This window comes from Helicoverpa zea, chromosome 8, assembly GCF_022581195.2.
Source record: "Helicoverpa zea isolate HzStark_Cry1AcR chromosome 8, ilHelZeax1.1, whole genome shotgun sequence".
NCBI classification, from domain to species: Eukaryota; Metazoa; Arthropoda; class Insecta; order Lepidoptera; family Noctuidae; genus Helicoverpa; species Helicoverpa zea.
The window spans coordinates 4,557,612-4,580,097 of record NC_061459.1 but is presented as its reverse complement, the minus strand read 5'-3'; the positions used below and the strand labels follow the sequence as shown (position 1 = coordinate 4,580,097).

Genomic DNA, 22,486 nt, shown 5'->3' with positions numbered 1-22,486 from the left:
CATATTTGAGTCCATAATTTCATATTTTGGGAGCGCTTTTCCTTCATTACACGCTTTCCGAGACAAGAGCCTAATCTCCAACGGGCTCGACCCGCCCGTACTGTCTCAGGGAATTAAATTATGCCTTTCCATGAATATTATACTTGATGTCGCAATCTTTTTGCGTTACTCAACCGAGAGTCGACTAAAAAAATCTCAATGAATCATAATATAAAATCCTCTAGAGTGTAGGGTCTGTAGCTTAGCCGACAGGTTATATGGATCATCTTTCTTCTAAGACGATGTGGATTTTTAGTTTCAATTTTTCTCCGCAACTTGATGTTTAAGACTCAAATTGAATTTAAAATTTGCTCGCTTGCTTAAGCTGTGTGCTTTTTACGAAAAAATAGAAGCTGGTTTTTTATCCACTTTCTTACGTAATAGTACCTACCTAAGTTACTGTCAGCAACTTTCTAGTCTTTTTAGCTTTTCAGTATCATAGCTGGCCATTGAAACTGAATTGAATCAGAATATCATACTGATTCTGACATGGAGATATTGCAACGAGTCTCTTTTATAATTAACCTTCATTTAAAATGTAAAAAAATAATAATGATGCGAGCCATCACAGTTCAATCTCGCGGAAAGCAAATAATCACGGCAATGTATCCGTTCATGGCAGGTCCCCCTACGGCGCCGTAGTTTTTTATCGTAGAGCCGAGATAAATGTCCGGTTAGCGGGGGTCCAACGTTGATTTATACAGGACGTCCGTCAGGGCAACGAATTACGTAGGCTACGATGTAAATCACCTAACGTTGGAGGCGAATCGATAGCCTTAATGCCATACCTACGTGTATGCCTCCGTAAAAGGTGTTTGCGAGCTCGCTTGGACGTTTACCGCGTGCCCAGTCATTCACGAGCCTTTTGCATTTTTCGTACTACCCCTTTTTCACGAAACTGAAAGGGTTTCAAAATATCTAGATAATAAACTGCATAAAACAATCATTTACAGTGTTACAGAAATAAGCACACTTAACCAACTCCAACGTAATTATGAAACTTTTTAACAGCTCATTAAACTCGCCTTTCGTCAAAAAGTCGCCATCATTTTCCACATGCACCTTGCCACAGATTAAAAAAGTCAACAGAACCTTAATAGATTAAAACAATAAGTAGCTCAGTAACAAGGCACGGGCACCTTCATTATGCCAATGTTTATTACAGGCTGACTCTAAAGTTTTTATAACGAAAAAGTTGACGATCGTAAAACACGTACAGGTGGATTAAAAAGGGCAAAGTTTCGTAAGGGCTGTGTCCCCTGGGCCGCGATTTAGGTAACGAAGTACGTAAATTGTGACAACTTAGAAGTCTTTACTGTGAGTTTTTATTTTGTTTCTGTATTGTAACAGCCTGTTTGGAAGTTAAATGGGACGTGGGCTTAATTATACGACGTGTCTTTTTACTTTCCGTACTTCTACGTAGATCAGAATTTTTCCTTAAGTTTATTTTTAAAACGTCTTTACTTCAGCAAGTACCTAGTTATTTCGTTTTTTATGGGAATCTAACAGACTAAGTCCAACACTCCAGATACACCTTTTTATCCAAAAATGTCTAGTTTCTTACATAGTAGGTATCTCACAAGCAGCATTCAAAGCAACGCACACAAACAAACCTTTAGAACAAACGAAATGGCTAGATAGTGATCCATCATGAATAATACTATGTCACCAAGTCAGTCTCACTGTCTTTCATAACTGAGACACTGCCAACGTTCCCTCGGATACTATAATTGGAGTAGTACCCCTCATATCCTGAAAACCACCCTTATTTCTCATGACATAAAGTTTGAATTTGATTGGCAGCCCAACACAAACGTTTCACTTTTAAAAACGCCTTGGATGCTGAGTGGATGCTTGAGTACTTTAAGATCGGAATGGGTGTGAAAAATGGAAAGAATACCGGATCCTCATTCAGCATAGCATGAATGTAACGAAGAGATTGTTGTCTAAAGCTTTAGGATAGTGGTGTAGGATACTTTAATGATGTTTGGTGATGTTAGGGTTTTTGTAGCACTTGCTAGTTAAAAAAAATATTGGAAAAAGTTCTAATTATTAAAATTAATAGCAAAAAATACATGAAGCTACTATCTCTTTAGGCATAGTTGGGTTCAATTACATCATATGTGATTAAAAAAAAGTGAATTAAACCACCTACCTAAGTAACAAAAATCATTTCGCTTATCCAAAATAAAATAAGTAGGTTTAAAATTAATATAAAAATCTCAACGTCAGTTCAGCTAAAATAATAATCGGACTGAAACAAACTAATCCATAAAAGTCGTTCGCACATGACAACTTACGTTTTCAAGCAAAAAGTTTAATTTAGCCCTTGAGTTATAACCGGCAGCTGGCGTTATTTAGGGTCGTCAAATCGTAAAAAACTTATATGGAAGGGTAAGAAAAGTTTTACGGGGCCTACATATTTCGATAACAACAACCCTATGTAAAATTTGTTGATTTATATTTTCTCAAAAAATATAAATAATAAAAATAAAAATAAAAAATATAATCGACAATTCAGTTAGTAGACTTTTAAACTATGGATAGTTCTGTAAAAAAAGTTTGGTATGGCGGCCCTAACGTCGCGTGTTATTGGGCGAAAATTGCAATATGGCTGCCGAGAAAAATTACAAGTGGGAAAAGCTGAGCACCCTTCAAACTGCAGCGAGGGGAACGGAGCCACGAGGTGACGACTGAAAACGCTTTGTGATAATGAAAATGGCGGCTCTTGGTGCTCATGTTACGTATGAGTTGATATAAAAGCTTGAAAAAATATGTTCTTTTAGCTGAATACTTTAGGCTAACTTTCCTAAGTAATGGCCTACAAAGGCTATGAGTACCTACCTAACAGAAGTTTTCCATCAAGCGGTAGTTTAATCATCATCATCATCATCATCAGCCTATCGAAGTCCACTGCTGGACATAGGCCTCTCCAAGTGCACGCCACTGAGATCGATTTTTCTTTTTTTCTTGAAATTATTATGAATCTCCCATAGTCACAAATAGGTACTATTTGCGTAAAAATACCTATTATAATCCTGCTATTTGCTTTAAGGAATACAGTTTAAGAATACAAAATGAAATACCAACCAACGCTTTTACAGGTGTAGGTTTCCTTATAAGTTATAACTGGGTAGTTCACGCGCGTCGGTCTCGTGGGCTTTACACCGCGATCAACATCACGCCTAATATGAAAAGCGGCGGAGAGGGAAAAACTTTCAGCGTAACAAAAATTACATTACAGTCATGTGGAAAATTCTAAGGGTTTTAATGGATTTTACTTCATAGTTGCTACTGTGTGAGTAGACGCTTTTAGGAAGAAAACTAATATTTTTTTGGTCAGTTGCAATTCGAAGTTACTAAATAAAAGTACCTACCTACCTTTTAAGTAGGTACTTTGGTTTACCTGTTTTATTGTTTCACACCCTTAACGGCACGAAATAATCTAAGTCAGACTTTTTATTAAAACGACCAATACAACAAATCGACGAAGTCTTAGCACGTAAAAAAAGAAAGAAAATCGCCTTCAGCAATTCAAATCTCAACTGGGTTAATTCTACCCTACTATCCTAACCTAATTCCAGGGATACAGTTTTCACCTTTATCCAGTCGCTGACGAGGAGCACGGCCGGTACGGTCAACATCCGTACCGGCCGGACGTCATTTCAGAACCGGAAAATCGCCAATCTCCTCTCCCTAGGGATTTTTTTTTATTTTACACGCTCGCGTTACTGACATCTGGTGCCGACTGTACTTTATACAATTTAGTAGTTTGTATGTGACTGTACCTGTGTGTCGATATCCGTTAAGTAGCTCTGTAATATTTTTATTTGGCTTTTTATATTTCCTTGTGTAAGAAAAGGTTTCCGATATTTTATATGAGTGAAATCTTGTTAAGACTACAAATTACGAACAGTTTTGTTGCGAAAACATGATAGACATACACACAGAATATAACTCATACCTTACCTACCCTTGTTAAAGGGATTTGCCCAAACACAATCTGACTAAAGAAACCATATAAACCTAATACATAACTCAAGCTAAATGGAATATTTCCCTTTAAATCCCTTACACGGTTCCAGTCGGCAATATGCTATGATTTACCGCCGCGAGATATTTATTAGCCCAATAAAATTTGTCCTTAGCTCTCGAAGGTGTTCCTACTTCTCCATATATCAAGGTAGTAGGTTTACGTGGTAACAGCGTGGATTGTGTGATGACGTGGGTGTTAGCATGTGATATTTATATTCTTAGCACGTCTCTTAGTGTTAGAACCAAAGAGTAAAGTAATATAGAGAGAACTACTTTCAATACATCAGGCATAATACAGGTTCAACAACTTGCTTAAACAAGTCTCATAATATATCTGGTGCAATGGTAAATTTATACACGAAAAGAGACCTTCTGTTCACCTCTGTCTACCAGTACCATCAGAATTTTGTTCAGCATCAAGGGTTAAGTGGTAAGTACTTCGATAAAGTGGCGCCATCTTCATATATTTCTAAAGACAACGCCATCTATGGATAGATTATCACATTAACAAAAGCTGCCAAGGCAGTCTTGAAACAAGTCAAAAATAGAATTATTTTGTGTATGATAGATATGCATTATGAGCTCCATTTGCCATACACTGTAAAAATATTTCGAAATAAATTTACTTTAGAGAATTTATAGATCTTCCTGAAACCAGCCAGTAATTTAACACTATGGTGAATGTGTAAAAAAACTACAGCAATTTCAACTAAAAATATATTACCTAAGATAACTAAATAACAATTAAATCCATTCAAATTTCATCGACAAGCTTAAACCTTTGGTGTTGAGGCTCAGGTATGATGTTGTAATACTTCTTCAATATGGTCTGATCTTGCCTTCCGGAGTAGATCCTTTGTACCCAGGTGTGGTCCCAATTGGGGTCAAACTTCTCACATGTCACTACAACCTTACCTGCTTCCATGGCGAACAGTGTACCATTTCTACCGAAACCAACCTGAAAAAATATTTATAGTTTTAATTTAAACATTAATGGCCTTACTACAAAAACTTTAACCACTGTTTTACACTTGTCTAAAAAAAATGTGCCTCCAAAATGAACCATATGTCAATGTCATAATTTGTCATTTTTTTAGAAAAGTCTTAAACTGACGTTAAAAAGTTTTTGTGGTAAGACGGTAAAAGTGGAAAGCATGTTTAATTCCATTTAAATAATGCAATCCTGTTTAACTACATTCTAATATAGTAGAGAGGATTTTTTTTTGTTTGCTTGTTGTTAAGGGCCTGAAACTACTGAACTGATGTAAAAAATTCTTTCACAGTTGTAGAGCTACACTCTACCCGTAACATAGGCTATATTTTATCCAAATACGGGCTGTAAAACGGCAAGTGTTTTAACACAAGTAAATAATTTTAAAAAATTCAGTACCTAGTTTGAGTGGTCAAAAGGGTTATTGGATATTTTTTTCGTTTTCTTTTAACAATTCTTCTATGTAAGAATAGATTCACATTAAATGAATATAAACACTTACATTTAATCCAGGGTGGAACCTAGGCGTCCTCTGGGTGACCAGCATATGACCAGCTTGAACATGGTGACCATCTTGCACCTTCCACCCTCTGTGCTTCGGCTTTACCTTACAATTAGTGTTGGAGGTACTACCTCCAGTCTTCTTACTGGCATTACGCACAAACTCTAAAATAAATCAGAATAAATATTATCTAAACTACAATAACAACATAACCTCCAAATGAATATAACAACTTGAAATGCTTACCTGTGATGACTGAATTGGCTTTGCCCGAGTTCAGAAGGAAATTAAATGACATCCTGGATTATCTATTATTTCAGCCTAGATTTAAATAATCAAAGGCCTAAATATATATTTCACACAAATCCTGCCTACAGAGCCGATTATCAAGTGACAATTTGTTTGACATCTGACAAGTGCGTGACAAATGTGACAATGACATAAATTACAGAACAGACAGGACGGACTGACAATGTCAAAAACAATCGTGCGTGTGTGACGTGCGTGTTTATTTTGTATTGTTTTGCTAGTTTTTTGATAATATTAATATCTGATTACCTGGTAAAATAAACGCCGAACAATGTCTTCAGATCCACTAAATATTTCTAGGCGTAAACTCAACGATGTACTTGGTGAGAAATCCACTAAATACTTTGCTCACATGAAACAGTGGTTTCGTATGAAGTTAACCAAGGAGGAATTCGATGCCGAGGCTCGTAAGCTACTGTCCACCGACCAAGTGCACTACCACAATGAGTTTTTACTAGCTTTGTTAAACAAAGTGGAAGGATTAGCTGAAGCCTCCATTACTATTGCCCAAGAAAAAGCCAGTACACATAACAGGAACAGTAGAAGACATAAAAGGAGTTCCCGGACGTCGGAGAAATCTAACTTTGAGCCTGTGGATTTGCTTGAATATTTGCCGCCAAATTCTCCTCCAGGAGCTGGTAGTGACGGCGTCAAATATGCTGCTCAGGTAACTGACACTCTCAGAAATAATCTTAAGATACCTTTCAATGATAAAATTAACTTTATTTTTGTTTTATAGGAAATATTCCTGCCCGACCATGCTCTAGTAGTAGGTCGCTTCATGCTAGCAGCATGGGAGACAGGACTGGAAGGGGCAGAAGATGATGCAGCCGATGTCATAGTGGTTGCTGTCCAGCACTTTCTCAAAAATGTGATTACAGCAGTAGTATCACAAAGGAAAAGCTACAAGACACTGAATAAACACTTCATGTATGATGTAGGTGGGGATATGCCTAACATGTGGTTGAGGAATACTGCTAAGCATTATGACCCTCAAAGAGAAGGTAGAGTGAGTGTGGATGAAGGCATGACAGATCTCTTGGGGCCTAGATGTCCTCCAACTATTGATGAAATGGAACATGCTGCAGCTTTTGAAATTGCATGCAGGTGAGGATTAAATTTTTTAAATAGAGGTAATATTGGTTTGAAAAGAAGGGTCATTTAGAGCTCTTTTCAAACCAATACTTACAATTCTTACAAAATTATCATAAATAAGATTGGCTGTGGATAGGTTTTTTTAATCATCCAATGTTTGACATCATTATTTGCTTTTCTGCACTGTCTATTGAATTCTATGAATGTAATGCTAATCTAATTAATTATATTCCAGTGCCAACACAGAACCAAATGATGACAAACTGACAATAGACGAGTTCTACAACACACTACTGATTCACAAGAACATAATATCCTGTCATTCAGTATATGCTGTCAACATGGAAAGACTAGCTGCTATGTTAAACCACCCTAGTTTGTAAGAAAATATAATTAATTTTATTTATCTGTTTAATGGTCATAGTATACATCTTTAAATATAATAATAACAAAATATAGAATCATTTATTTACATTCAATTCCTCAACTATTTACATTTACTTAGGATTTTAGACTGCGAAGGTATGATGGTAACATGCAAAGTATTATGTACACAAACAAATCTGATGAGCTTGAACCTGGTCTTCTAATAGGTGGGTGACTCAATATCTAAATGGCAGTGTTTATGAATAAACCTAAATTAATTTGAATCAGTCAAAAATTCAATGAACATCTTCAAGACTCAGCTTGTGTCAATAATGGAGAAGCACTGGGTTCTGATGGAGATTCTATCTCTACCCGAGGTAAACTCCTGGCAGGTCGAGGGGTGCTTTGGGAACTTGGGCTTGCAGCAGGGATCTCTTGCAATTCATGGCCCCTTGCTTCCTCAGCCTCAGGTCTCATAGCTCCTAAGACTCTTCGCTGTTTCCACGCGAAAAATCCGAGAGCAGCTAACAAGGCAATGATGCCGATTGCGCCAAAAGTGATGCCAGTTGCTGATGCTGTCGACATGGCATATAGTCCTGGATAGAATAGGGAATTTAAGATAAATAAGTACCTAATTAGATGTGACTTAAAAATACAAAGGGTCGTATGAGTTTTCATATTATTCCGAGCCGAGAAAATTCGCCATTCGATAAGGAACTGCTACCAACCTTCAACATCTAATTGTATAAAGTCGATATGTTCCTGTCCATCATCAAGTCCAGCTCCGCATGTCCACGCGCCAACATCTTCATATTTGACCTTTCGTATAGTCACTGCGCAATCTCCACGGTCTAAACTTTTGTTGCTTGGAAAGAAATATCGGCCTAGGATTGGGCTAGAATAGAAAAAATCTCGTAATTATAAGTTGGCTGGAAACTGTGAAAAAAGGCTCGTATTCACTTAGTTATCAAGCCAAAGTCATGTTTTTTTAATACCTACTCCTACATGGTAACTTACTTGGTGCGAGTCACCTCCGAGTTGATGCTAAAAGGTTGTCCAATTGGAGGCTCAAACCGACAATAACTCAAAGGCATCAGTCCTTTGGTAGTCGCGCAAGCCAACGTTACAGGCTTGCCATGCACTGCCGTAATATTCTTCTGGATGGCCGCCAATTGTCTTACTACCCTAACTTGGATTGTCTGCATCATTTCCACACCAGTAGCCTTCGTACCTATGTGGCATCGCCATGTTCCAGTATCGTTTTTCGTCGCTTTTATTTTTATGGCGCAGTGGCCGACGTTTAAGGTGGTGCCTGAAAACCTGATGGTAATGGTGTTTGAGTATTGGGCAGGGTTAGCTTACAGGCCAATGTACCTACCTTGTTATTCGGTCAATCGTGCTTCATTCACATAATCTTGTTTTTTAATTACTCAATGTAAACAAAGATAGATAAAATATTTGCGCAGGAGTCGACATTGAGAGTCAAATTAGTAAACTTTTAATTACTTAGCTGATAACAAATAGATCAGAGTGAAAACAATCTAGACTTCAGGGTAACTATTAAGTAATCTGTGCTTCAGGTCTACAATGTAAGTAGATGCACCTGTTTCCCACAGCTAAACCTCCATCGCGTGGAAACTACTTTGTGTACTTAGATAAAAAGTATAATCATCTTCAATAAATGGACTTTTCAAATGAAACTAATAGTTATCCAGACCACAAAGTACCTATTCTATTCACTTAAATCTGCCGTCCACTGCTGAACGTAAGTAGGCCTCCCCCAATAAACGCCAACTCGCCAACCATACCGGTCACTAACCCGCCTGCCATGCGAGTAGACTAGGATAAGCCCCATGAGACATCCTAAATATGGAGAATGCCTATTATTTATTCTGTAAAATATTTAGATTTGTAAATCAAGATTACTTACGAATATCGTTTTCCAGTTGGATGTATAAATCCACAGTAAGCCATGGCCATATCAGTTTTACATTCTATATTAATCTGCTCATTCTCTAACGCCAGAATATTTTCTACACCATTCACATCAAACACTCTGAAAGCTGCCCAAAACAATTCAAAAAGTAACCATTAATTTTCACGTAACGGGATAGAAAATAACTTTTTTTATTGCACCTGTTTATACCTTCTGTATTTAATAAATAATTCACTGTTAAAAACACTAAAATCGAATTATATCTGCTCATTTTGAACTGTGTGAAGTTAAGGTGGGTTGACGACTATTACGAAGTGCGAAACTATTGCAAAATCAACTACCCTCTCAACAGTGATAATTATAATTGTCTGTCAGAGGTCACCGATTACGGTTGCACTGGTGATAACTTCGAAGACAAATAGAAATTAATAAATCTAAGTCTTAATTAGTACAGTTGGTATCTATGCTGTAATTCGCATGCCACCTAATTTTCACCTGCTTGCTACTCTTTTGATACAAAAGTGTTTCTGCATTGCGGTATTTAAAATAGATTGTGAAAACTGTAGGCGGGTATCCATCTACCGTCTAACTTAATTCGTTCACAATATCACTGATAGATAACGAGTAGCGGCTTTAGGGTAGGGCGCGGTTGGGCGACGGCCCAAGGCGCCGGATGTAAGGGGCGCCGCAGGGCTTGATCAGAATGTTACTCCTATTTTTATTTTAAATTTCATCAAAGATCGCAACCTACAAGAACTGTATCCAAATGTATGGATAGCATCGGGGCCGTCTTAACCTATGGTGCAGAGTGTGCGATTAACCCGGGCGCCGCGGGCTCAGGGGCGCCCGCGCCGCGGGCTCAGGGGCGCCCGCGCCGCGGTACGCTCTTGGACCAAGAAATTTCAATTAAATTATAGATAGTTCAACTCAGATTTGCGCGCGGCCCTATGTGTGCGTCGGCTTGTAAATTAGTAAATATACAACTTTCATTCGTGTGACAGTGACGTCGTCCGAGCATGACGTGTTCTTATCGCTTTTTGTTATGGGTACAGTCGTTTACGAAAATGTCTAGTTCTTCACGGAGAAAATGTTTAAGGAGTCAGGTAGCGTTTCAAAAAATGAAACAACATTCAAAGCTTTTTATTATTACATTTTACAGTTTTTCATTATTTTCTCATAAGTTTTTTCAAATTGACGTTGACAGTATCTAAGAAATAAATGAGGTGAAATATCTAAGATGAATTAAATACTCCTTACATATTTTCTAGATCTCGGGGTACGCGGACAATAAATAAAAGTGTGGACTAAGAATGTAAAAAGACGTATAATCTAGTATAATAATGTAAACAAAATGTGTGGGGAATTTTAAAAAATAATATTGCTTCGCATAATGTCGACCAAAATAAGACGGAAATAATGAAACTCATAAATGAACGTTTAAGTCATATTGATGAAGGGATGTTGGGTAATACTTGTCGACATGTACAAAAGAAAAAAGAAAAATACTATAGACATTTTGACATGGAGTCAAAATTTATAATTTACCTCGGTGAGAGTAGCGAATCCGAAAATTCATCATTTGATTTTTCAAGTAGCGATTCAGAATCATTATAAATAAATAAACATTAAATTACGTAATAACTGTTTTTCTTTAAACAGCCGTAACCCCTAAATAACTGTATTTGTACCCGACTGTACCTCTTGTCACGCACACAAAGTCACTGTGTATGTACAAGTGTTACCCACACATAAGGCCGCGCGCAAGACTGAGTTGAACTTATTATAAATAAATTTTATATAATGTATTGTCGTATAATGCCGGGCGCGTTAGATTTGTCCAAAGGCCATACAGGCCTAGGACATAGATTCCATAAGACGATCACTCAACTTGAGAGGATTAGAAGTCAAATAGGTTTTTCAATAACAATCTTTAAAACCACCAACCAAGTCAATTCCTAGCCAGTAAAAATAATAAACATCGGATTGCTTGCGTTACATGGAAGTTTAGCCTTGTGAAATGTCAAATAAACAAGCTTTGCTGCAGACTTCGAAGAAAAAAAAAGCGCTCACTTCGCTCGCGGTTTCTTCTTTATTTCTAATTTCTTCTGCGTTTACTTTTAGAGTTCTCAATTTAATAAAAAGTTGGAGCACCGAAGAAACAAACACATACAGCTGACTGTCGATCCAGTCACGGTTTCTTTTAATTTCGCGTTAAATTTGAGAAATTCTCGAACAAACACTACTTTTATGTCCCAAAACTCAAAAATTTTCGCGCTCGCTTCGCTCGCGGTTTCTTTACTTCCCGGTTGCCTTTTATTATTAACACAAAGAAAATAAAAAAATGATTTTTTCAAACAAACTAAATAGAATAAAAATGTACGAAAATTAGAACACCATATAAAAGTTAGTCATTACAAACAACTGAAATTCTCCCTTGAAAACTGACAGCTGTCAACCGATCAAAACATTGATATTCCTAACTTTATCTCTGCTTTACACATGATGTTGTAAATTATAAAAACGAAAAATAACTCCTGTGGTTAAACCACTGAATGGATTAGGTTATTTTTTTTACAATTCGCCATAGAATATTATAAAGTATATGCCATAGGATTTAATGTGATTATGAACGACACACCCGATATATGTTTAAGACTTTTTTAGAATATCAAATAAAAGAACCACATGGAACTAGATCTCGGGAACATTTTATTACAAGTATTTTATGTAACGTATATTTACAACAAATTTAAAGCATCATTTCCTCCTATTTCTATTATTTCTACTTCTTTCTGGCTTCTGTTTGTCTGTTGAATTAGTTGCTAGTTCTTGCTGGAGTTTCTTCAACATTTGAGGTGTGATAAGGCCCTGTAATATAAAACATAATACATGTTTTCATGGCAATCAGATTTATAAAAGTTGGACTGAAATGATCAAGATTTAAAAACAAGAATATAGAAGACAATGTATAGCTCTAGACCGCGGTATCAACCAAGTCCATGTATTCTTCTGATATACAGGTTATAATAATAAATGTCAAGTTTTATCAAAATTCATTCAGTAGATTTTGCGTGGAAGATTAACATAGAGAAAAATGTTATATTTTTTAAATATTTTAGTTTTTCTCCACATAAAGAGCTATATTTATAATTATCTTACCTTAGCTACGAGTAATTCCGACAGTTTAGGCTTGGAGTCGTCTCCCTTGGGCTTCAAGTGCGAGCCAGAGCGCGACATTCTCTTGTCTCTCAGCGCTTCCATCTGTGCGTCGTCGCGAAGGACTTGCTCTGAGTTTCTTAATAATCTGCGAAAATAAATGAGAAGTCATGCATGCAGATCCCTCGATTACGCAAGCGTTTCAATCGCATCTCGTAGGAACGGCTCTGAGCATCCGAATAAATATAATAATATCCTCGATAAATTGGTTCTGAAATAAGCGTCTTCGAGCAAACAAACTTCGGAACGAACACAAACCGGACAATTATTAAGAATATTTGTAAAACTGCAATTATTTATTCAAAGCGTCTGATAAAGTATAATAAATCTAAAATTTGGAGAAGACATTGCAGCGTCGACCCCATATAAATTGGGATAAGGGGAAGGAGATGATTATGATGATAATGAATCCACCTTCTATATTTACCTGGTTATTTGAAATATTCCTTGCTGTATGATGGCGTCCAGTTCCACTTCCATGTCACGCACTAACTTAGCGTCAGGGAACATGTCGGGGAACCGATAACTGTGAACAAAGTTGTTATTATCAAATACTGGTTGATTAAAAATATTTACATATTTTTAAACCAATTTTTCAACCATTTCACCAAACTAATAGACAAACTGAAATACTTTTTAGAGTTCCGAACCGAAAGGGTAAAACGGGATTTATTAAGACTTTGCAGTCCGTCTGTCATTAGGCTATATATCGTGAACTGTGATAGTGAGACAGTAGATTATGTATTTTTTTGCCATTATAGCAAAAAAATAATAGAAACTATATAGAATAAGATAAATATTTTAGTGGGTGACCATACCAGAAACAATTTTTTTGCTCATTGATAATAATTGTATTGGTAGGTATCCTTACTTCACAAATCCAACTCGCACTTGGCCGGTTTTATTTATGATATTAATGTATAACATACCTTAACCATAAATAAAGTTCTAGCACATCAAACACAGACTCCAGATGTACTAGATCCATGATAGTCTTCGGCGAGGGTAGAGGCCAGTCCACGACGTTACTCAGCCAGTTCTTAGTTAGAGGCTCGTTGCGACTGTATTGTCGGACCATCTAGAAATAAAAAAAATCATAAATTTTGCAATGGTGCATGGTCACGCTTGTCTAGATATAATGTTTGTGATTTTTGAAAGCTCTATCAAGCTTTATTTGGAATATGACATGAGTGATGAGTTTTATGTAGTAATGCACATTTAACGTAGTGTTGCACGGTATCATGTAGTGTTGCACAGTTTCATTTAGTAATTCACAGTTGTGCGAAACATCATCTGCCAATTCTTTTCATATAAATAGATGTGTTGCACAGTTTGCACAGTTTTACGTAGAATTGAACAGTTTCGCGTAGTAATACACAGTTTTACGTAGAATTGCACAGTTTTACGATGTTGTGCACAGTTTAACTCAGTAATGCACAGTTTTACACATACAAACCTTTAGGAATGCGGCACAAACGAAGGGCAGCTTGTTGTTGATCGGTGCACAACAGAAGACGTCGCGAGCACGGAAAGGCAGCGGCACATGTAGTCCGTAGTATTACGTAGTAATGTACAGTTGTAAGTAGTAATGCACAGTTTTATGTAGCTCTGCACAATTTTACATAGACATACCTTAAGGAATGTGGCACAAACGAAGGGCAGTTTGTTATTGATCGGTGCACAGCAGAAGACGTAGCGAGCGCGGAGGCAGCGGCACGTGTAATCCGTAGTTATACGTATCAATGCACAGTTTTATGTAGCTCTGCACAATTTGACATAGACTCACCTTTAGGAATGTGGCACAAACGAAGGGCAGCTTGTTGTTGATCGGTGCACAACAGAAGACGTAGCGAGCACGGAGAGGCAGCGGCACGTGCTGTATCATCTCCGCGAGGAATTTGAACGCTTCCGTGTTACACATGAAGTAGAGGGACACGTCGACGGTACAAAGGTGGACGAATATATCCTGAAATGAAACGAACACAGGGTAATTAATTAAACATAAATTACATGCAAAAATTACCCCAGACTCCACCAAAGCGTTGCTGAGCGGGGAAGTTTTAAAGTAACCAATAGAATATCATTATTTAAACATCTCCAAACACTCAGTACTGGGGAAATTCTATTGGTTTTCCTTTTCTGCTTCATTGTGCTTTGACTAAATTTGGACCTCTGTCTCGATTGAAAGACACCACAAACACATAAGCTTTTTATAAAAGTCCCATATGGTCCTTAGCCACTAGCCACTGGCGTTTTACGAGCGTCGACGCTTCTAGAAACTCGAGGTTGCGCAAACGTTGGAGGAACGTTAACGTTCATAAAACGCCAGTAGGATAAGAGCGTAAAATATTAGTCAATTATGATCCATTATACTTACCATAAGACTACTAAGACTGGCATGAGGTAGATGATAGGCATACAGCTCCATTTGTTCAGCAGTCGGATGCAACCCCGCCTGAGTGACCGGATCAGGAGTATTTGATAGTAACGTCTTCAACGTGGCCAAATCTTCTGGTTTGTATGTTGTGACGTAACCAGTCTCCCAAGCACTGCCGTAGCGACCAGCACGACCTGAGGGATATTGTTAAAGGATTTTAGGCTATATTTGGTGAATGATAGAGACTAAAATTGAATGACGAAGAAGCTATCCTATAGATAGAATTTTAGAAAGGTATGTAAGCAAGACGGCTGGCAGGAGCTGGATGCGTGAAGCCGAAAATCGATCTCAGTGGCGTGCACTTGGAGAGGCCTATGTCCAGCAGTGGACTGCTATAGGCTGATGATGATGATGATGATGTAAGCAATTGTAGGTTTTAATGGTTAAGGTTTAAAGTTGAATTTCCAATGAAATGGAACACAAAGAGGGTATTTTCACTTACCAGCGATTTGTAAAGCTTGTGATATACTAATGACATCCATTTCTTTGTCTCCGTCATCATTTACCACGGGCTTTATTAGAGAATAAAATATTATTCTTCTTATACTCCTGAAAAAATAACAGTAAATAAACCATCAAATAGAGTTTGAGACACGCTACTAATAGGCCAGAATAGAATTTAAGCCTAAAATATATAGAAACCAAATGGACGGCGTCCTATCCCTTTTACACTGCCATCAAATAATTTAAGCAGGACAGAGACCGAAATATACTGTAAATAGCTATTTGAAAAATTCTTTCAGTGATTAGATGGGTTATCTAATGGCTATGTCATTCGGGTTCACTTTGAATCCCGCTACGGATCGTGGGTGAAACCGGTGATAAAAGCTAGTTAAAAAATAGAGGTACATAAAACCTTATTACTTACAAATTAATGCCCAACCCTATAGCGTCGGTAGCTACCATAACTTTACACGAACTGTTAGGGTCATTGAACTTATTCGCTTGAGCTAACTTTGTGCCCGGAGGTAAACTACCGTATATTACTGCTACTTCTTGACCCCTGAAATAAATAAATTAGATCTTACAAATATACCACAGTTATTGAAAGTGACAAAGCATGCAATATTACCTATTTTACTGGACATCACAAAAGCTAAATGTTTTTAGTTTGAATTCTATCTAATTTCCCTTTTTTATGAATCATCATAATCTGTATCTATATCTAGGTACCTACCTATGTATTAAAACGAATGTATCTGCCAATGGTAATTAGGAATCACATTAAGACGAACGATTGTTAACATATGTCTATTATTCTGTACTAGTGACCCGCTCCGACTTCGCAATGGATAACAGTATTTCCCCACTATTTAATGTATGTTATTATAGATATAAACGGCTTGTGTTTAAACACCACCCAAAAAAGTACCTATTTTACTACCAAAAAAATTCTAAACGGTTACCAAAATGGATAAATGGTCACCAAATAACGTTTCCAAAAATATTATTAGGTAAAACCATTTTTTCGTATTATTGACTACTAAAAAAATATATGGACGCCTTTAAAATACACTTTAGACCAAATATTATATATTGTCACTACTTAGATGTTACCAATTATGTAATACCATGACTCCTAATTTGGTCATTTTTGTTAGACTAAAAAAGCTAACGATCGCTAGAATATTTCCCAAATACCAATTAATATACTGGGGTTCCCAAACGTACGTCGCTTATTTATTGTTATATGAATTTGTGTGTAACTCAGTAGTAAAATGTAAGCACGAAACATGCAGCAAGCATGGCTTCTGTCACGGCTCCGGCACTGCGGGGCTCCGGCGGTCCCATGCGAGCTCATCGTCGCAGATGGTTTTCACGCTCACCACCGCAGCTTCGGCTTGCTGGCCGGCAAAGCCGGCCAGCCTCAGCCGCGGCGGCGAGCCTTAAAAACTACCTGCGCCTCAGCTCGCAGGCCGCCTCGCCCCTCTGCGCCTACGCGGATTTGAATTGCACTCTAGGGGTAGGGCAGACAAGACTACGTGGAGTCGGTTTTGCAGCGATTCGTTTTCGTCACTAAGTTTGATTTTGGTAGTAATATTAATCTTTTAGTTGGATAGAATTTGGTGACCATTAATCCATTTTGGGAACCAAAAATAATATTTGTGCGAGATTTGCGATTTTTCTGATGTTATTTTATTTTTTTTGGATCATAATATTATATACTTTAGTGCCCTTTTAATAAAGTCAATTTATTTTTTTTGGAGTTGTTTATTTTATTTGGTGCCTCAGCTTAGAGTCTTAAAAATATTTTTGGTGATCGCCTAAATTATACCCGATATAAACCTGCCTCTTTAATCACTCTATCTATTAAAAAAACCGCATGGAAATCGATTGCGTAGGGACAGAAATAGCGACTATGTTTAATACTATGTAGTGATAGATAAACAAACATGGTTGATATGACAGATAAAACGATGATACTAAACAAAATATAGATCACATCAATTCTATTCTAGTGCTAAAAATAAATACTGAGTTGTGACAACTCTCATGATAATTCTAAAGAACGCAACGGATTCAGAATGTTTGCCAACTTATTTCCAACTCAATTTACGACTTCTATGCAACTGGTAGTTCGAAGTTCTATTTGATGGTCATTTGGCTAGCACTTATTATTTTTAATAGTTGGCTAAACCAACTTAATCTTTCAAATGTAGCAAAAAATGTATCATTGCAATACTCAATATCATAGATATCTTATCTCAGGAAAGCGGGTGTGCTTAACTTGTATGTGTAAACGTACATGCACATTGTCTTTGTATGCGTAAGCTCGGACGCGCCCAGTAGTGACCGATTCACCGAGAAATACAAAGAAAATGTACGTGTATATTTACACACACAAGCAAAGCTCGCCCGCTTTCATGATATAAAACGTACATACAGAAACTTCTAAAATGTCAATGATCCTAATAATACTTTATTAATTGGATACCTGCCTCAACGTGGGACTGACCTCTGTTCAATGGCTCGACTTACACTGTAAATGTCGTTTTTATTGAAACACACTATACAGTCTCCGGGTTTCACGTTATCCAGGGATCCTAACGCTGTGTCCTCTACTTTCAGTTCTGTTAGTCTTTTATAGTTGCGTACCTGGAAACAAATTTCTTAAATAAATGTTTGGAAACTTCTGTTTGGAGTTTCGTTTGAGAAAATGATGCAGTATGAGTCAAATATGTAAAAAAATCAAGTCATCACAGGCATGGATGATTCCGGAATATAGAGGGGGTTTGATATATACTGGAAGAATTGCATTATTCCTTGTTGGTTCTGAATTAATTTACGTTTTAAAGATGAAATCTTTATCATAGTATAACTCTTAGCCTTACCTTGAGCACTACATAACAGTTAATATTTACTTGGCTGTGATAAATAAAACATTAACTTATAGTTCGGCCATTCAGAGAATGCGTTCCTGACACGTCGCGATTGAACTGACGACGTAACTTTGCAATGGCGTTGCAGTTACGATAAAAATATTTTTGCTGGTTGTTTACCGTTTTAACAATTGAGGAGCATTAAAACAACATTATTATATCAATAATCAATGAATGTAGTTACGTCGTCAGTTCAATCGCGACGTGTCAGGAACGCATTCTCTGAATGGCCGAACTATAATTAGTATAAGTACAAAACTTACTTCTAATTCTTCACCCGTCGCGTTACATATTTCTTCTATAAGACTGACAGCACCAGCCTCCCCACACAAATGTATTTCATCTGCTTGTAATCCTGTCAACCAAACAATCAATATTATTCCTTATTGCTATTCACATAAGGTATATTTTACGATACAATACACTGTGTTTACCTAGTATCGCCCGCGTCCACGCCCACCCTCTTCCCCTGTCCCCAATCATTTGGATTTCATCTATAATTGCTACTTCATCTGTTGATTACAAAAAAACAAAACAAATTATTTTAGCATAATTACGAAAAAAATGCTTGAAATTTATTAGGTACTGACAAAAAACCATAGTGGAATAGGACTTGATTGCAAGCAACGGCAAGACTTTATAACACAAAATAGTCTTTCTAAACTACAGGTCAAAAGCAAAAAGTTTTTACTGAGTGTTTTTTTTTATACTAAACATATTTTTGCGGATGGCAACTCACATCTATTATTAAGTGACGTCATTTCAACTGTACAAGCAACATGACTAGAAGGCGTAAGCTCAGTTGCATCAATTTGTAAGCAGTGGTTGTCTGTTGGAGCATCGACACTCTTCTCGTCTGGATTTGTCAAAGTTGTGTATAAAGACGCGTGCCTCCTTTCTTCTCCAGTTATCAGATCGCAAGGTGTACCCTGTAAAAGATATTTGATTTTAGAGATGGGGATACAATTTCCTGGCTAACCTTACTGCCTATAGTTATCTTAATGACAGCTCTTAGCTTGAAAACTATTCTTTGATTTTGTAAAGAGTGTCTATGGAGTTTCTTGTCGGTTCTTCTCCATGCGATCGACTCTTTGGTACTAATTTGACGTGTCGAAAGAGCTTTCACTTTGAACTAATAGAAATTTTAGAAAATTGACTTTGACTTTGCTCAGAATATTGTTTCAATACTCAATACTCAATGACTTTATTGCATTCCATAATGTGTACAGGCTGGTGGGTAAAATTAAAAGAAACAATTATGGACCCTGTCGGGCACAGCAAAGTTAGTTTTTATAGGAGAGGACGAAGAGCGCTTTTTAAACATAATAATATTGAATTAAATGTAGAAAATCTTATTATATTTAGATATTTGAGTAGGTATTATTTCTGTGTAGATTTATTTACATTTTACTTATTTATTATTTATTAAATTTATATTCGTTTATTTATATATTATTAATTTATATTATAAATATTCTATATTATGTATTAATCGTTATTAATTATTTTATTTATTTATATTTATTTATAAATTAGCTGTAGTTTGTGCAAGTTGTTCTTATGCATTTTTTTGGTATCACTGAGTGTAGTATGTTGCACGTGCGCTATGTTATATATTTGGTATAAATGAATAATTTGATTACACACACTAATAAACAAACAACTGTCACCTTGCCAATAATATTTCACATACACTTAAATTGAGAGAACAGAATACATGTGCGTCAAGCTCTTTACAATGCAATAAAAAAGTTATTCTAAAAATAAAATTGAATAGTTAACACACTTAAATCAACTTAAAAAATGTATACAACTACGGATACAAGATACTGCAACTTAACTACCCAACTATCAAGGATAGCTTGAAAACTATTCCAAAAAAGTTTTTTTTTTTAAGTGTCCATGGAATTGCTGAGCGGTTCTTCTCCATGAGACCCACCCTTTGGAACTATGCAACTACCCTGACATTTTGAAAGACCTATTATAGACCCATTTGACATATAAAAAATACTTTGAAACCAACATAATATCGAAGCTCAAATAAATTGTTATTACTTACATGTTTATTAGATTTATGATATATTTCAGTTGCCAATAGCTTCAATGGGCCACAGTAAACTCCAGATTTGGCACTCAAAAACCTTTCAAGTGCATGATAAGTCTTGCCCGAGTTTGTAGGACCCGCATGGAATATTATCTTTCTGTTTATAGATCTTGCTTCAGGATACCTGCATTTTTAAAGGGTACAATAAAATCATTAGGAAATAATATGTTTAGGTTAATATAAAATTCTCTCACTTTTTTGAGTTTGTGGACAAGTTTATTTGATGACTTTTATTGTGGATATTATAAGATACAAAGTTACAAATTCCATCATCTGATAGGCTAAATGTTTTGTAAAAGATCATTCTGTGTGAATTGATAATGTCACATTCAAAACAATATTTCTTGTTTGAATTTTTCTGAAATAATATTCTGATAAGCTCAAAGGGACATTGCTACTGATAACATGGTGTTTAAAATATATACTTTACTCCAGCATTTTTATAAGTATTGTAAGCAGGGATTCAACAAGTCTTTTCCCAATAAAAGTATATATAGCTGAAGTTGGGCTTGAAAATATAAAAAATAGTGTATAAGCTTGTGTAATTAAAAAAGTCTAGTACAAACCAGTTAGCAGGTGTTCTTAAGTCAGATATCTTTTTCAGGTCATCTAAACAGTCTAGGTGGGGGAATGCCTGTCTTGCATGCCTCAGGAAGTAAGGAAACAGGTCATCTACATGGCCAGCACCTACAAAAGATTAACAATATATTTTTTATGAACTTTTAGGAATAATTATTCATGAATGGCTATTGATAAAACATGGTCTCAGTTATTTACCTTGTATAATATCACTTATAATGATGTGTAAGTCTGGTGGCAGGTCATGTTCTAAACAATGTCTCCGAAACGACAGGAAAGCCTGATGCAATAGCTGGTCATCCAACCCATTCTCTGATGCCAACACTCTGACCTCTGGTTTCTGATAGAATTTGTTGAGAATTTTAAGAAGATCCTGCTTCTTCAGACGTCCAGAGAGTTCTGCGCCAATGTTTATGTCATCAGGGTTAGGCTTGACTGGTACGGGAACGAACAGAGCCGAGGGACTGCCTCTGTCGTGTTTTTTCGTTCGTAGAAAAATATAACCTATATTAGGACCACCTTTTCGCGTACATAACACATTATTTCTAAGAATAGGAGGAACACACGGTTGAACTTTATCTGCACAGTAAAGTGATAATATCCGAGTGAATCCTTTGTACATATTGATTATGAAACAAAAAATAAATTGACTAAAAATTTTATATCTTCGGCTGTCATTCCCGTTGATGTTACTGTTTTTTTTTTTAATTTTCACATTTCCTCGTGTGTAAATAGAGTTTATTTAATTTGGATACTGGTCTTTTGGCTAACATGGAACAATTATTAATAACGCATACTGAGCGATGAGTGAAAATCATGGAACACTAATAACTGAATTTTTGAGTTGAGGAAAAAAAACCTACAACAGAAAAAACGCAAATCGTACATTGGAATGAGTGTGTAGATGAATTTGGTTAATAATAAGAATATTTTTTTTTATATTTTTAAATGTTTTTTATTTTTATATTTAATATTTAAAAATGTAAATTATATGCTTGAAAATAAATAAATACCAAACAGAATATTATATTCATTAGATAAAGTTTTAGTATATTCCTGGCTAGCGTCAACATTCTCTGTCTGCAAGCCCTTGAATGAGGCTACTAGTACGTAGGTCACGAGGGTGAACAGTTTGTGTGCTGAGTCCTCATCGTCATTACGTCTGCGAGACAGCCTCACACGGACGCGGAAGGGGACATTTCTGACTCCCTTGGACCAAAGGAATTTGTTTAGGCGAGTGTCCACTCGAACATCGGGGGTTCCCATTTGTTTCTCTGCGAATTTACGGATTTCCTTAATGGCACGAGGAGGACGTTTCTTGAACCCTACTCCATGAAGCCGTTTGTGTAAGTTAACCGTGTATTCACGAGTTACAACTTCGTTGATGGCAGATTTGCCTTTTCTCTCTCCCTTGGGTTTAGCCATTGCGATCTTGGAGCTTCGTGCACCAAACCGATTTTAATGGACGCTTCAGGATCAGCTTTGGCTAAAAATATA

The 22,486-nt window shown here is 36.5% G+C and overlaps 5 protein-coding genes across 5 annotated transcripts; 1 reads left to right on the top strand and 4 right to left on the bottom strand.

Annotated features, from left to right (window-relative positions):
• Nucleotides 1-4,777: 4,777 nt before the first annotated feature.
• Nucleotides 4,778-5,982, bottom strand: LOC124632227 (39S ribosomal protein L27, mitochondrial). The gene is made up of 3 exons (XM_047166983.1): nucleotides 5,814-5,982; nucleotides 5,568-5,731; nucleotides 4,778-5,032 (listed from the first exon to the last, which is right to left on the bottom strand). The coding sequence occupies exons 1-3, from the start codon at nucleotides 5,863-5,865 to the stop codon at nucleotides 4,829-4,831; spliced, it is 420 nt and encodes a 139-aa protein (XP_047022939.1). The 5' UTR covers nucleotides 5,866-5,982; the 3' UTR covers nucleotides 4,778-4,828.
• Nucleotides 5,983-6,031: 49 nt separating this feature from the next.
• LOC124632225 (transcriptional adapter 1-like) lies at nucleotides 6,032-7,427 on the top strand. Its single transcript, XM_047166979.1, has 3 exons — nucleotides 6,032-6,543; nucleotides 6,616-6,983; nucleotides 7,207-7,427. The coding sequence occupies exons 1-3, from the start codon at nucleotides 6,148-6,150 to the stop codon at nucleotides 7,352-7,354; spliced, it is 912 nt and encodes a 303-aa protein (XP_047022935.1). The 5' UTR covers nucleotides 6,032-6,147; the 3' UTR covers nucleotides 7,355-7,427.
• Nucleotides 7,428-7,514: 87 nt separating this feature from the next.
• LOC124632224 lies at nucleotides 7,515-9,657 on the bottom strand. The gene is made up of 5 exons (XM_047166978.1): nucleotides 9,484-9,657; nucleotides 9,268-9,400; nucleotides 8,355-8,657; nucleotides 8,066-8,232; nucleotides 7,515-7,933 (listed from the first exon to the last, which is right to left on the bottom strand). Exons 1-5 carry the CDS (start codon nucleotides 9,542-9,544, stop codon nucleotides 7,647-7,649), a joined length of 951 nt encoding a protein of 316 aa, XP_047022934.1. The 5' UTR covers nucleotides 9,545-9,657; the 3' UTR covers nucleotides 7,515-7,646.
• Nucleotides 9,658-11,961: 2,304 nt separating this feature from the next.
• On the bottom strand, nucleotides 11,962-21,699 carry LOC124632223 (ATP-dependent RNA helicase SUV3 homolog, mitochondrial). The gene is made up of 15 exons (XM_047166977.1): nucleotides 21,188-21,699; nucleotides 20,977-21,097; nucleotides 20,366-20,534; nucleotides 19,046-19,235; nucleotides 18,741-18,818; nucleotides 18,570-18,661; nucleotides 17,883-18,022; nucleotides 15,795-15,929; nucleotides 15,369-15,475; nucleotides 14,867-15,060; nucleotides 14,276-14,455; nucleotides 13,419-13,567; nucleotides 12,917-13,015; nucleotides 12,433-12,577; nucleotides 11,962-12,141 (listed from the first exon to the last, which is right to left on the bottom strand). The coding sequence occupies exons 1-15, from the start codon at nucleotides 21,609-21,611 to the stop codon at nucleotides 12,031-12,033; spliced, it is 2,334 nt and encodes a 777-aa protein (XP_047022933.1). The 5' UTR covers nucleotides 21,612-21,699; the 3' UTR covers nucleotides 11,962-12,030.
• Nucleotides 21,700-21,813: 114 nt separating this feature from the next.
• Nucleotides 21,814-22,447, bottom strand: LOC124632604 (60S ribosomal protein L31-like). Its single transcript, XM_047167498.1, has 2 exons — nucleotides 22,003-22,447; nucleotides 21,814-21,848 (listed from the first exon to the last, which is right to left on the bottom strand). The coding sequence occupies exons 1-2, from the start codon at nucleotides 22,412-22,414 to the stop codon at nucleotides 21,814-21,816; spliced, it is 447 nt and encodes a 148-aa protein (XP_047023454.1). The 5' UTR covers nucleotides 22,415-22,447.
• Between the last annotated feature and the right edge of the window lie 39 nt (nucleotides 22,448-22,486).